This window comes from Brachyhypopomus gauderio, chromosome 11, assembly GCF_052324685.1.
Source record: "Brachyhypopomus gauderio isolate BG-103 chromosome 11, BGAUD_0.2, whole genome shotgun sequence".
Lineage (NCBI taxonomy): Eukaryota > Metazoa > Chordata > Actinopteri > Gymnotiformes > Hypopomidae > Brachyhypopomus > Brachyhypopomus gauderio.
This window is the reverse complement of record NC_135221.1, coordinates 21,188,414-21,201,116: the sequence shown is the minus strand read 5'-3', so window position 1 is coordinate 21,201,116 and position 12,703 is coordinate 21,188,414. Positions and strand designations below refer to the sequence as shown.

Here is a 12,703-nt window from a genome sequence, read left to right as displayed (position 1 = left end):
AAACATAATGATGCAGTAATTTACACATAATAGCTTTAATGAGCAGTGTAACTCCTTATACTCAGAGATCCAGGGCAGATAGATTCATAGCATGTATAATTTCTTGAAAAAAACACTTTTATCTGCATCTAGTCGTTAACAATATTAACACTCCATTATTGATGACAACATTTTTAAAATTTTTTAAAGCACTTGCTATATACATAATTTCTAGTGCATATATACAATATCAGCTTCATGACAGCACTTTTTTTAAACACAATGAGTTCAGTGTTCAGTGTTCAGTAGGGCTTTCTTAATGACATGTTCTGGGAACACGTACAGCTCATTCTTTTAGATCATGATTAATTGACAAGGCCTCTCTTGCACAGAATGTAAACTATATTACGTTGAGGTGAACTACGTAGTGTGACCAAGAAAAAGAAAACCACTCCTCTGTTACAGTGGTACAAGGGTGATACAATACTGATTCTAGGTTGCCGCTTCATTTAACCTCCACAGGCTCATAACCAAGAGGAGGGGTTAAAAAAACAATAACAGTACCATTGTTGGAGAAAAAAAATATCTCCATATAGGAAAAGCCAAGCCACAGAGAACTAAAAAAGAAGGAAAAAAGGCAAAAATTTGCTTGTGCCACTTTAGAAACTCCACCTGGAACAATAATAAAATACCATCATTTTGTCACAATTAAAGGCAAATAGGACTCGCCCCCCCCCCCCCCCCCCACCCCGATCTCGGTTCGTAATCGTATAAACGGTACAACAAATCGATCTAGAAACAGGCAGTCTTTGGTGAAGGACCAGCAGGCGTGGCCGTATCGAGCGTTACCTCCGGCCCACCTCGCTTTGTCTCATGAAGTGAATGTTGCTGGCGCTGTCGGCCAGCTCCAGGTACTGCTCGACGGGCAGGACGAAGTAGCCGTCGTAGCCCGCCACCTTCCCGCCGGAGAGCAGCTGCTGCCTCTCCGTCTCCGTCCACGGCCGGCTGCCCTCCTGTCCCTCCTGCAGGAGGTTCTGCTCCCGGGCCCAGGCCTGCTCCACCGCCCTGTGCCTGGCCACCTCCAACACGTGCTCGCGGGCCTCCTCGGCCGAGGCGCCGTAGCGCACGTTCAGGCACAGCGCCCCCTGCTGGAGCTGGATGTCGGCCAGGCGCCGAGTCCTGCCGCCGGCCGACGAGGTCACCTGCGACACCGTCACGTTGACGCCGTTCTCCAGGACGCGCCCCCCGCCGACGCCGCTCATGACGGCCAGGTCCTCTTCCAGCGGGCCGAGCTTGACGAAGTGGTGCGTGTCCCGGCCGTCGATGGTGAAGTGGAGGCCCGTGAGGTACACGGCTCCGTGGAGGATGGCGGCCATGCGCCGGCTGTCCTCGCTGGCCACGCCGATGACGTCCGCGGTGGCCACGCCGTTCTTGACGGCGAACTTAATGCCCTTGCCGAAGATGGAGGAGAAGGTTGAGAATCGGGGCGTTTGACCTGAGCACTGCTGGAACTGGCCGATGGGCTGGGTCATTGGGAGCCTCTCCAGCGAGATGAAAGATCTCAGCTGCCTCTGTAGCTCACACTGAATGCCTAGAACCACCTGCGAGCACAAACACACACACCAGTCTCACATATCACCACAGAAACATCAACACATCCTGCACACACACCTTAGCACAATGAGACCAACAGCATCGTCTGATGTGGCGTAATGACCGCTGACATGTTCACCTCCATAACACATATACATTAATCTTGTAATATCTACGGAATGCAAGACTAAAATGTGCTTACACCCTGTAGAAGCTAACGAATAAACACAGGGTAGAACGCCACACCCATCCAGCAAATAACACTTCCAGTAAGAGGATCTTACCAAACCATTATGCTCACATTTAATACAGTTTTTAAATGAAAAAAATCAGAAAAAAAAACACTGCTTATTAAATTACACACGGCGAGGAGTGAGCTCCAAATTCTATCACTTTTAAACCCATAAACATTAGAAATCTAGATTAATTAAAATATAAATTAATAAAAATACAGCAATATTGCCAGTTCGACAGTTATATCCCGAATGGTTCGTAACCCTTTTGACACATGTTCATTACATTTCTACTGACGTCTCTTGGATGGCACCTTCCCCAACTCAACGCTGCTGACAGCCAAAAAACTAAAGCTATTGATTCCTCTGTGCATAAGCAAAACAATTTCAAACCAAGCACTGCGAGCTTCTAAATGTGATTTACGGTATCGAGCGCTTGCATTCAGAGCTCAGTCTATGAATTTTAAGAGGAGATTATTGCACCTCTCTTTTGAGTTTTTGAAATTTCATGCTGAAGATGCCACTCTGTCCTTTTGACTGTGCTGTAAATTTGGAATGAACAGTTTTGATTTGTAGAGCCGAAATCAGTACCAGCCATTTCCCCTGCATGGCCTACACTCAAAACTAATTATGAAAGATCTGAAAAGTTGGCATCAAATTAAAATAACACTGCAAGTTATGATTGGTCTTTTTGCTTGCAGACAGGTGGGGTCAGTGCTGATCTCAGCAACACGGGTTGCGTGTGCATGTTTGCACACACATGAACACACATTAAAACAATAAGAATGAAACATCCACTGGTGTTAAAACTCCTACTTTGCTTGAGTCCCAGTCCTGGGTTTTGGTTTGAGTCTTCATCATCTCGTACGTCTGTTCCATTCCTGCCACGTCGGGCTTAGGAAAGCCCGGCACAACGTTGTGGAGCTGGAATCCAAAGAGCTGGAGCCAGCTGCCGATATCTGCATGCACACGCACAGAAGGGGGTGTGGCTTAAACAGAAGGGGTGTGGCTCAAACAGAAGGGGGTGTGGCTCAAACAGCGGGATCGTCATCAACGCTTCAGCATTAGATATGTTCAGTGATTTCAAAAACTAGATGTAAAGGATCGTTTCTGATTATAGTTGGACATGATTATCTGTGAGCGATAACATCATCTTCTGCTCAGCTGTGATACTGGACCAGTCATCTAAAGAATGCTGTGGACTTTTATGGCGGCAGCAACAATAACTTATCTGCGCTGTTTTAAGACAGATTACACAAAAGACCAATTAAGTTTAAAGTTTAAATCGGCATTTGGAGATTAAATCTTCAAAATCCATTTAGCTTTAATGATTAGAACATGGGCAGACTGTGCATGTCATTTTAGATGTTATGAAGTTCTAAATCATTGCCATGCAGACACAATGAGAACCAACTAATCTTGAGGTGGGCTTTTACCTGTGGTGAACTGAGTGACCTCCTCAATGGTTCCAGCTGGACTGTTGTTCTTAAATGCATATAGATTAAAAGGCTTGGGGTTGGCACTGAGCTCACTCCACAAGGTGTAGTCGGGCGTAGTCCAGCGGCCCGCCACCACGTCGTAGTCCCTCCGTCCGAAATGCACCAGCTTAGTCACCGGATCGTAAAGGCCGCCGTGGAACCCGATGATTAGCTGGAAGGCGGGGTTGGTGTCCTGATATATGTCCCCATAAGGGGTGTACAGGACCTCCTTCACGATCTTCCCACGACTGCTGAAAATGGCGCGTGGGGTGGCGGTGTTGTCGCACGCCACGTAGTACTCCTCACCACTGCTGAGCTCCATGGCGATGACGTGGCCCTGCAGGTCGTAATAGAGGGAGGTGATCTCCGAGCTGCTGTGATTGTACATGTGCGTGACCCGGGTGGGGTTGGCCAGGTCGGCGTAGAAGAACTGCAGGTGCTGTCCGCTGCTGGTCCGGCTCGCCACGCGCCGGCTGAGGCCGTCGTAGCGGTACCGGACGCTCACCTCCGACACCTTGTTGTAGACCCTGGTGAGGAGGCCGTTGGAGTTGTAGTCGAACACGTCGTTACCGCGGGCGCGCAGGAAGCCGTCCTCGTCCACCCTGTACTGGATCTCGCCCAGTCGGGTGATGCGGTCGCGGAGGTCGTAACGGAGGGGCGTCAGCCTGGCGCTGGTGCCGTGGCTCAGAAGGTTAATGTTGCCGTTCAGGTCGTAGCTGTAACGCCACTGTGGACGCTCGTTCATCAGCACGGTCTGGAGCTGGCTGTCGGCGTCGTACTCGTACGAGTATCGCGTGATGTTGCCGTCCACTCCGACACGGATGTCGCACACGACCGTCCGGCCCATGTTGTCGTACTGCACCGTCATCCAGTAAGCAATGGACTTAAGGATCTCGTACTGGACCTCGATCACCTGGCCGTACGAATTGAAGATCTTGGTGTGTTTCATGGCGTGCGTCGTGATGACTTGATTGAGGTCGTAGTTGATGACGCTAAACTTGCCAAACTGTTCGACGCGTCCGGTGACGTCCACGTAGCGGTACAGGTCGATGGGAAGAGGGGTCTCGTTTATCATGGCCTGCATACTGGTCACACGGAAATTGTTGTAGCTGTAGTCAAAACGAGCATTTACCAGCCCCTCTTCACTGAACCGGAAAATCTGTCGGCCAACCAGAGGACCTAGAAAAAAAAAAATGCTAATTTAATCTAGATGATCTGTAGCAAAAAATGAGAGTGATACTATTTCATAAACAGCGTTTTCAGCAGTCATCACGTCACGCTGACGAGCTGATGATGTGCCGTCCTAAACATTCCCTCAGTTCTAATGTCAAAGCAATAATGCCAAAGCGCTCCTCATTAACAAAGTGCTCTCTTTATTCCTTGGTGGAAGGCTTTTCATTTCGCTCCGTTCTTCAACTCATCAGTGAGAATAATATCGAGAAACAACAGTCACCATGGGGAAAGCAACGTGCCTTTTAAACAAAGAACATTAACTTTAAACACGCTATAAATCATGTGCTCGGTTCACACGCCGGCTTGTTTAGCTGTTTTCCTTTGCCATGAAGAGTCACCGTACAATTTATTTCGAATGGTTCACTGGAGCCAGTGCGAATTAACCCCCCCCCCCCCCCCCAAAAGAAAAAAAAAAAAAAAAAAACCAAAACAAAACAAAAAACTAAAAAACCCAACCGTTGTAAAGTGGCATCTTCTCTGGCCAGTGGACACGGACACAGAGGTGGTCTCAAGCCCTGTTCTTCATCATCTCCTCCTCCTCCTCCTGCGCCCCCACACTGCTTTATTGTTTGCCTTCATCTCCCCCTATGGCTTATTTCAGCCCACAATTAACATTTATCGCCGCTTTCAAAAGACCCATTTTGTTTGAGTGAAATGAAATCAGTTAAAAGGAAGGTTAAATCCAATTGGTTCGGAGGACAAAATGATAAACCAGTCGGCAGGGGTGCTGGGTCACGGAGATTAGCAGCACCTGACTGTGGGCAAGCTGTTGTGGGCCCGATTTATAGGATGGCAGACTGACTGGGAAACTCGAGGGAATTGTTTATCGATATGGCAAACCGCCGCTTTAGAGACCTACTGCTGCTCGCAAAATGGACTCATCCCAACCCAATCAGGTTAGGCGGTCTAAGACAGCCAGAACGAGCCTTACATTTCTGCTAGTGTTATTAGAGATGTGGACCCCTAAATTGTAATTACACAGGGGCTGTTTACAACAATTTGTTTTAATGAATGCATAAAATTAACAAAGATACGGAGAGTTGTAAACAAGGTCCTCTGAATAACAAGGCATATATTACGGACATACATTATAATAAAATATAGTAACAGCACAAAAAAAGGTCGTGGACTTTGAAAACTACTGCATAAGTACACAGTTTAAGCACTTATGAAACAGTAGGCATTATAAAAAGTCCTCTGAGGAACACATCTGTACATAGCAAACTAGGACTAAGCGCTTTGCTTCAATTTTGCATTCATAAGAACCTACTGTCCTCCGCCGCCATCAGTTTCAAACCTGTTTTTACAGCTAAAGTTCATCAGCGTGCGCATCAACATTTGCATCCCATCAAACCACAAACCTCAGCATTATCTCCTTACTATCTGCCAAACGATGGAGTTGAGACAGATGCTTGTTTAGATGTGAACGCCCACCTGTTTGCCTGTATCTGATGGTGCAGACGAAGCCCTCGTGCATGAGGTGGATGGTCTTGATCATGCCCGAGGAGTCGTCATAGGTGAAGGTGACCAGCGTGGTGTCGTAGATGATCTCGGAGAGGCGTGCTTGCTTGGTGTACTTGTAGAGGAGACGTCGGCCCGTTCCCAGGTGTAGCGTCTGCAGCAGATGACCGTCACGGGCGAAGTCTTGTATGACGGAGGCCCTGCTGTCCGGGGGGGTGTAGATGTTCCTGTAGTAGCCCACAGACAGCATGGACTGCAAGCTGTGTCGGACCATGCTGGGCATGGTGACGGCCAGGAGCCGGTCGGTCTGGTCGTACTCGAAGGTGTATCTGCGTTGGCTATGCAACAGGAGCAGAACGGACTGTAGGCACATAAGAGAAGAACAATGTTCATTTTGGGAAAAAGCTTCATGGCCTTGACACTGGGGTGAAAGTCAAAAATGGGACATGGCTTAACAGAACAATTTTCACCGTTGAGAAAAGAGTGGTTTATCATGGTGAAATCTAATAGTTTTGCTTACAAATCAACATTTGATGTGACATCAAGGAAAATGAAAATACAACACTTTGGACGAAGCCCGTGCCCTTTGGCTGGGTGTTGGGTACAGCGCGCTGCACGCAATGGCCTTGTTTTGTCTCCATCAAATTTAGCAGACACAATAAAACAAAACTACCTCTTTGTTTTCCCCTCATGATATGTGCTTCAAAAGACATTCAGCATTTATCAGAAAATCACTCTGAAACAACAATCTCTCCCTATGACTCATCACAGACCGGTTATCAGGCGTGAAACCTCTCTGCGTACAGCAGACGCTCTGACGGGTTTGGGTTTGCACGGCTTCCTTACATTTGCAGCATCTGCTGAATCAGAACATGCTCGTGTGAAACCTCCAATAATGACAAGAAGGAAAAGATCGAACCAGGGCACCTTCTCCACAAACGAGTAGCTCCAGATCTTGCCGTTGACCCACGCTCTGGACACCACGCGGCCATTGTCGTACTCCAGCCTCTCGGACCAGTTCCCGCGCTGGATGTTGGTAACGAGGCCCGTGGCCGAGTAGGTGACATTCACCTCATTGTATTTGCTACTGGGTGACCACAAAATGGGCCGACCCAGCTGATCATAGAGAATCCTGAGGGTGAATTTGCGATGGTCATCGTAAATCTTGCCCACACGTGTGGCCTGGTCAAAGTCTATGGACAGCAGATTTCTGTTATGAGCCTGATGGTAGACACAAGAACAACAGGGTGAGGGACACGGTGAGAACTCGTCGGGCCGGCGTTATGGACACGGATCAGGCCGAGTCTCGGCATGACGCCACCGTTAATGGGGATTCTCCACTGACAATCCATCTCAAAAGATCAGACAGAATCTGTGTCCAGACACCAGCCAGTAATCAAAAAGTCAAAGTCTTCTAGTAGTATAAGCAATGTACATTTCATAACTGATTTATAATCGTATTCGGGAAGAGGAATAAAACACAGTATGGAAAAACAAAAAAACACAACAGGTTTTGGACCTTTGCGCCTACGCTGTAAATGCCAGACACTCGTTATTTCCATAAAACAGAAGCGGAACAAACTGACATTTGTCACTTTGTCATTTTCTCTTTCCATTAAATTAAACATGATCAATATCAAAAGCCTGTGATATGCCTTATGACTTTGATAGCTAATATTACTGCACCGAGGCAAGTCTGATCTCAAACTGGTTGTTTAGCTTATTATCTCATTAATTTAAAAGTGTCAAACCCGAATGAATCCTCGCGTGTGTCTAGACGGGGAGGACTTAGTCATGTTGCACATTTGCTGTGTGTTGGTGTGAGGTTTTTTTTTTTTTTTTGCTGAAGATGTGGTGGGGCGGAGGACTGAAGACCCCCAACACCCCCGCCCAAGTCACACAAACCCCACGCTCGTGCGTACCCGGAGGCGACGCTCGTAGGCGGTGTGGTTGCTCTTGGCTTGTTCCCGCCGCTGACGCCACTCAATCAGGCTGGGGCTGTGTTCGCTGGGGAGCGTGATGTTGCACCTGCTGATGGCCGGGTTAACTGCTCCGGCCGACACGTGCGGCTCGGCGCCCAGGGTCACGTCCATGCCGCTGGCAAAGGTCACGTGGAAAGAGCCGTCGGCGCTCACGCGGTACGTGTTCTGAGCGTGGTCTGTAGAAGGAGCGGTTAACGTGTGAAAAAGTTGTCCCACTTTTGCATTCCTGGTGCGTGCAGAAACTAACGATGCTAAAGCAACACTTCACTCTGCGTCTTCTGACTGTGAAGTAGGGGTTGCTGGGCTGTCTGTGATTTCCTTTGCTTTTGCACAGAAAACATTGTCACCATGTTACACTTGAAAGGGAGTAGCGGATAAACATGGGGCCACCAACCAAAAGTGAAAAACAGTTTCCTGTTTATGGTTGCTTTTATCATGAGGAGGTGTGTCTACCGTTTCACACCTATGAATAATCTTCTCACAGACAGAAATGGAACTAATGACAATCTGTGTCAATAGATAACGCTTAAATTTATACATAGCAATACGTGTAATTTATACGTAGCAATACGCAATATCTGTGCCATTTTGACACATGCACACACATACATTTACTATGTGTTTCATGTTTCAGAGGTAACTAGGCTGCTTAACTGTTGCCTGAGCTGGCCATGTTCATGACTGCAGTAGAGCTAGAACAGTTCGGAGGGGGGGGGGGGCGGGGCAGTTAGACCTGCGACGAGGGGCCAAGCCTTAAACCTCGTCACGCCACTGCATTAACCCAGCGAGTCTGGAGGGGGAGTGCCAAAGTCCCATTAAAAGCTCGTGACGCGGGTCATTCTCCTAGTGGGCACGTTAAAAACCACCGCGGCTGGTTATAGCATGTACCAGCGAGCTGGAAACTGGTTGGCATGAAAGAAAGAACATACCACGTCCACGAACATCCGAGAAGAAAATGACGCCATTAAGACGGCAATGCAGTGTTCCCTGGTCCAACTGAACCAGTATTCAGAGCAATGGGTTTTTAATTTGATTTCAGACAGGGGAAGGTAGCACGAACAGTGGTAAATGATGAATGACCATAAATAAATTATTTTTCTAATAATAAGAAAGTCAGCAAACGCATCTGAAATGTCTGCTCACAAATGACTATTCGATTGCTTCTTTATGGAATGCTGTGTTAGTGAATATTGTGGTACCACTGTTGCCGTGACCACACACAGTGTATAGCTGTCAGAGACCACAGAGACAGGGACATATAAAGACATCAACACTAAACACGGCCTGCAGCCAAGAGGAATCCAATCTAAGCCTGCACAGAGCACCTCGCAATACCCAGAGGAACAAAACAACAGAAGTCAACACAGGCTCGCACCTGCGAAACGTACCTTGGCGGAAAGTGAAAATTGTGTCGGAAGAGGAGAAGTTGGTGACCGTGACGAAGTTCTCCGAGTTGGAACCATCTACCTCCACCCGGACCGACTTTTCCATGTTGCCGTGGAAACTGCTGACTTCTCCAGTCGGGAAGGTGACATTGACGATGTGTCCTTCACTGTTGTACCTATTCAGACAGGAGTCCTTTCTTACCGAGGGGGGTAAGAGAGGCACTGCTGCACAGATCTGATTTATCAGACACAAAAGGGCAAGCGAGACGTTTTATCATGGACTCTGGACACTTGCTGAAGGGCCATTTTTAGGTAAGAGACATTATCTTGCCGAGCTGTGGGGCTCAATTACCTATGGTCTCGTTCAAGATCTCTGCAAGATTTCTATCTGAGTTTTGGGAGCACCATCAGTCATAATTTAAGAAGCAACTTCTGCTGGTGTGCAGATGCACATGGCCACGATGCTGATGATGGCGGGTTCTGGCACTGCAGAGAATCAGTGGAGTTGAAGAAACCACAAGATGGCACTGTTCACACCAACACTCCACAGCTCAGTGAAAGGGGATTCAAAATATTCTGAGAGTAACAACAATCACATGGGTGCTCTTCCCTAAATGGTGACAAAATGCATGCCTGGTACGAAGACTCCAGTGGAAAGGCTGCTTGCATGCACTGTAAAAGCCGAATGAAAGGGGGTCAGAGATTTACCCTGCACTCAACAAGCCTGCAGCGCACACACTCCACATCTGTTTTAAGAGCATCACTTCTAAACCGCAGAGCCGTGTCTGGCTAAGCAAAGGAGTTATTAAAAAAAAAAAAAACTCCCAGCAACAACAACAAAGAAAAAAATAATAAAACGGTAGCTTACTCATACACCGTGGTCCAACCGTTCTCGTCGCTCTTGGTTGCTAGGAGACCGCTGTTGCCGTGGTAAGTGAGCTGGGCGACGTCGTGGCCTTGCGCCGAGACCCTCTTGAGGACGCGGCCGCTGCTGACGGCGAGCCAGAGCACCTGACCCCGGGGCCCCACCAGCCAGAGCGGCAGGCCTCCCGCGTCCCGACGTACGTGCAGGCCGCCCCCGCCCTCGCGACCCAGCACGCCGCTCAGACGCCCGTCCGCCCCGTAGCTGAAGTTGTAGACGCGGTCGCCCGTGATCAGGTTCCTGGTGTGCAGGTGCGTGCCGTTGGGGCCGAACAGGTAGACCTCCTGGTCGGCCACCGACGCCACCTCGTACAGGCCCGCGGCGTTGGGCTGCGGCCGGTTGGCGGTCACGGCGCGTATGCGGATGTTGCCCAGGTCAGCGATGTAGAGCGTGCCGTTGGGGGCCACGGCCAGCGCGGACGGAGCCTCCAGACGGGCGTCGCGCGCGTATCCGCCATCACCTGCAGCCCAGAGAACAGGTGAGTGCTGGGAGCAGACGCAGCGTTTGCCCCTAACCCCCCCCACCCCACCTGCATCCTCGCGTGAGGCTTAAAGCGCTTCTCTCTCCCCTCACACGGGCTCCGCAGAGAGAAGCAGATTATTAATTTATGGCCGCCCTGATGAAAAAGAATTTTCATTTATCAAAACTCCTGCTCAGCGTGGGCACAGCAGCTTCACGAGGGCTTTAGTGGAGGGAGGGGCCAAGTTTGACGGGCACGCGTGCGCTGACGGGCTGGAGGTTGCCGTGCCAACAGGGAGGAAGGGCATCCTCGAGAGGCCCCAGTGTGACGGACAGGACGCGCTTATGCACAGAAGGGAAATGGCAGATGAAAGACTCTGAAAAGAGCAATCATCTGTTACCAGCATGGCATGATGGGAAATATGCAAAATACCCAGGGTGAAATAGTTACTGTTCCACCCTATTGGTTCGAAGAACATCCAATACACTTTTAAATACCTTTTATTTTTTTGCTAAACACTACTCTACCCTTAATAATATAAATAATATAATAGCTAAAACTAAATACAGGGAAGCATCATGTAGCATGAATTCGCTGGTAAAGGACTATCTTGAACTTATAATGTCACCTCAGGAAGCAGTGAAGTTCAGCCAGTATTGTCATTTTTGTACTAATTACATATTAAGTCCTTGACTCTTAGGACCTCAGAAGGGCCACTCTAGGGGGAAAAAAAAACATTGTTGCAAATAGAAAAAGCCATTAACAAACCCGAAGCCTCAGCAGTGCTCACCACTGCATTCACATTAAAAACTTAAAGCAAAAGAATCATTTAGACCTCTGGGATTGGAGTGGATGTTAATGAATAATGCCATTACAAATGAATTTGCTCTCTCCACTACAAATGAAGAGTTTGCCCCCATCTTAAAATCTTAAAATATGACATCAAAAGCTCATGAGTAAATCAAAACCAGAATTAAGAGAGATTTAAATTAGGAAGCAGACAGCATCCTGACCATTATGTTCTGAAATATCTTTTTTTTTTCAGCTTTTCAAAGGACACGATCCATTATTTATGATTCCATCTTGAGAGACATCCATAAGTTTAGTGAATAATAAATCGAATGAGGTTTTTTTTCCTTTGCAAACGTGGGGTTCAGTGTTTCAGATGCCAGAAGTGAGAAGAAAAACACCAGCCATCTTCTGGAGCAGCAGGGGTTTGTTAGGCTTGATGTTTTAACCATACGTATTTTTTATATCTTTCATACATAAAATGCCGCTCAAAGTATGTATCAAAACATCTCTAATCCTACTGGGATGGCTGTGTAGACATGGTAAGTTCAATTGAAAACCGAACCTACTATGCTATTTTGAAGCAAAAAGGATTTTGGGTCTTTTCTGTAGTGCCACAAGACCACAAGTATTTTCTATTGTGCCACAAGCTTCTGATGTTGTTTGTGTCTCGGCGTCTGAAGCAGCCGGACGTTTGACCTGAATGGGGAGGTGCTGGACAGGCCTTTACTCACCGGAGAAGCAGTCGCAGTTGGGGTCGATCTTGCAATCGCAGTCGGTCGGGGCCCCCGCCACCACAGAGATCTCCCCGTTGGTGGTGACCTGCTGTATGCGGTTGATCTTCCTCTCGTCTGTCTCGGCGATGTACAGCACGCCCTGGTGGGACACGGCTATGGCCTTCGCCGCCTCCAGCGTGGAATGCACCGCCGACTTGCTGAGCAGGGAGTGGTCCAGGCCCGGCACCTGGCAATGGATGGGTCGGCCGGCCACGGTGCGCACCTCCAGGCTCTCGGACACCTGCAGCACGATGTTGTTGTCCAGGACGTAGAGGGAGTTGTCCATGGGGTTGATGGCCAGGTCTGTAGGCCACTCCAAGCGTACCTGCACGCAGAAGACGTGACCTGCTTTCAGCAGACAGGAAGTGTGTTTTTTTTTTTTTTTCACCATACATCGAGACTCGGGTTGCCA

General features: G+C 48.4%; 1 protein-coding gene across 3 annotated transcripts in view; it reads right to left on the bottom strand.

Moving 5' to 3' along the window:
• Positions 1-715: 715 nt before the first annotated feature.
• Positions 716-12,703, bottom strand: part of LOC143527453 (teneurin-1-like) — a 141,535-nt gene continuing 129,547 nt past the window's right edge. For all 3 annotated transcript variants that reach the window (XM_077022676.1, XM_077022677.1, XM_077022678.1), the window contains 9 exons: positions 12,250-12,616; positions 10,213-10,726; positions 9,348-9,520; positions 7,900-8,135; positions 6,905-7,198; positions 5,951-6,338; positions 3,242-4,462; positions 2,622-2,764; positions 716-1,580 (listed from right to left, as the gene is read on the bottom strand). In XM_077022676.1, the coding sequence (XP_076878791.1) occupies positions 825-1,580; positions 2,622-2,764; positions 3,242-4,462; positions 5,951-6,338; positions 6,905-7,198; positions 7,900-8,135; positions 9,348-9,520; positions 10,213-10,726; positions 12,250-12,616 (4,092 nt within the window). In that variant the 3' untranslated portion in view covers positions 716-824. The remainder of the gene's footprint in view (positions 1,581-2,621; positions 2,765-3,241; positions 4,463-5,950; positions 6,339-6,904; positions 7,199-7,899; positions 8,136-9,347; positions 9,521-10,212; positions 10,727-12,249; positions 12,617-12,703) is intronic.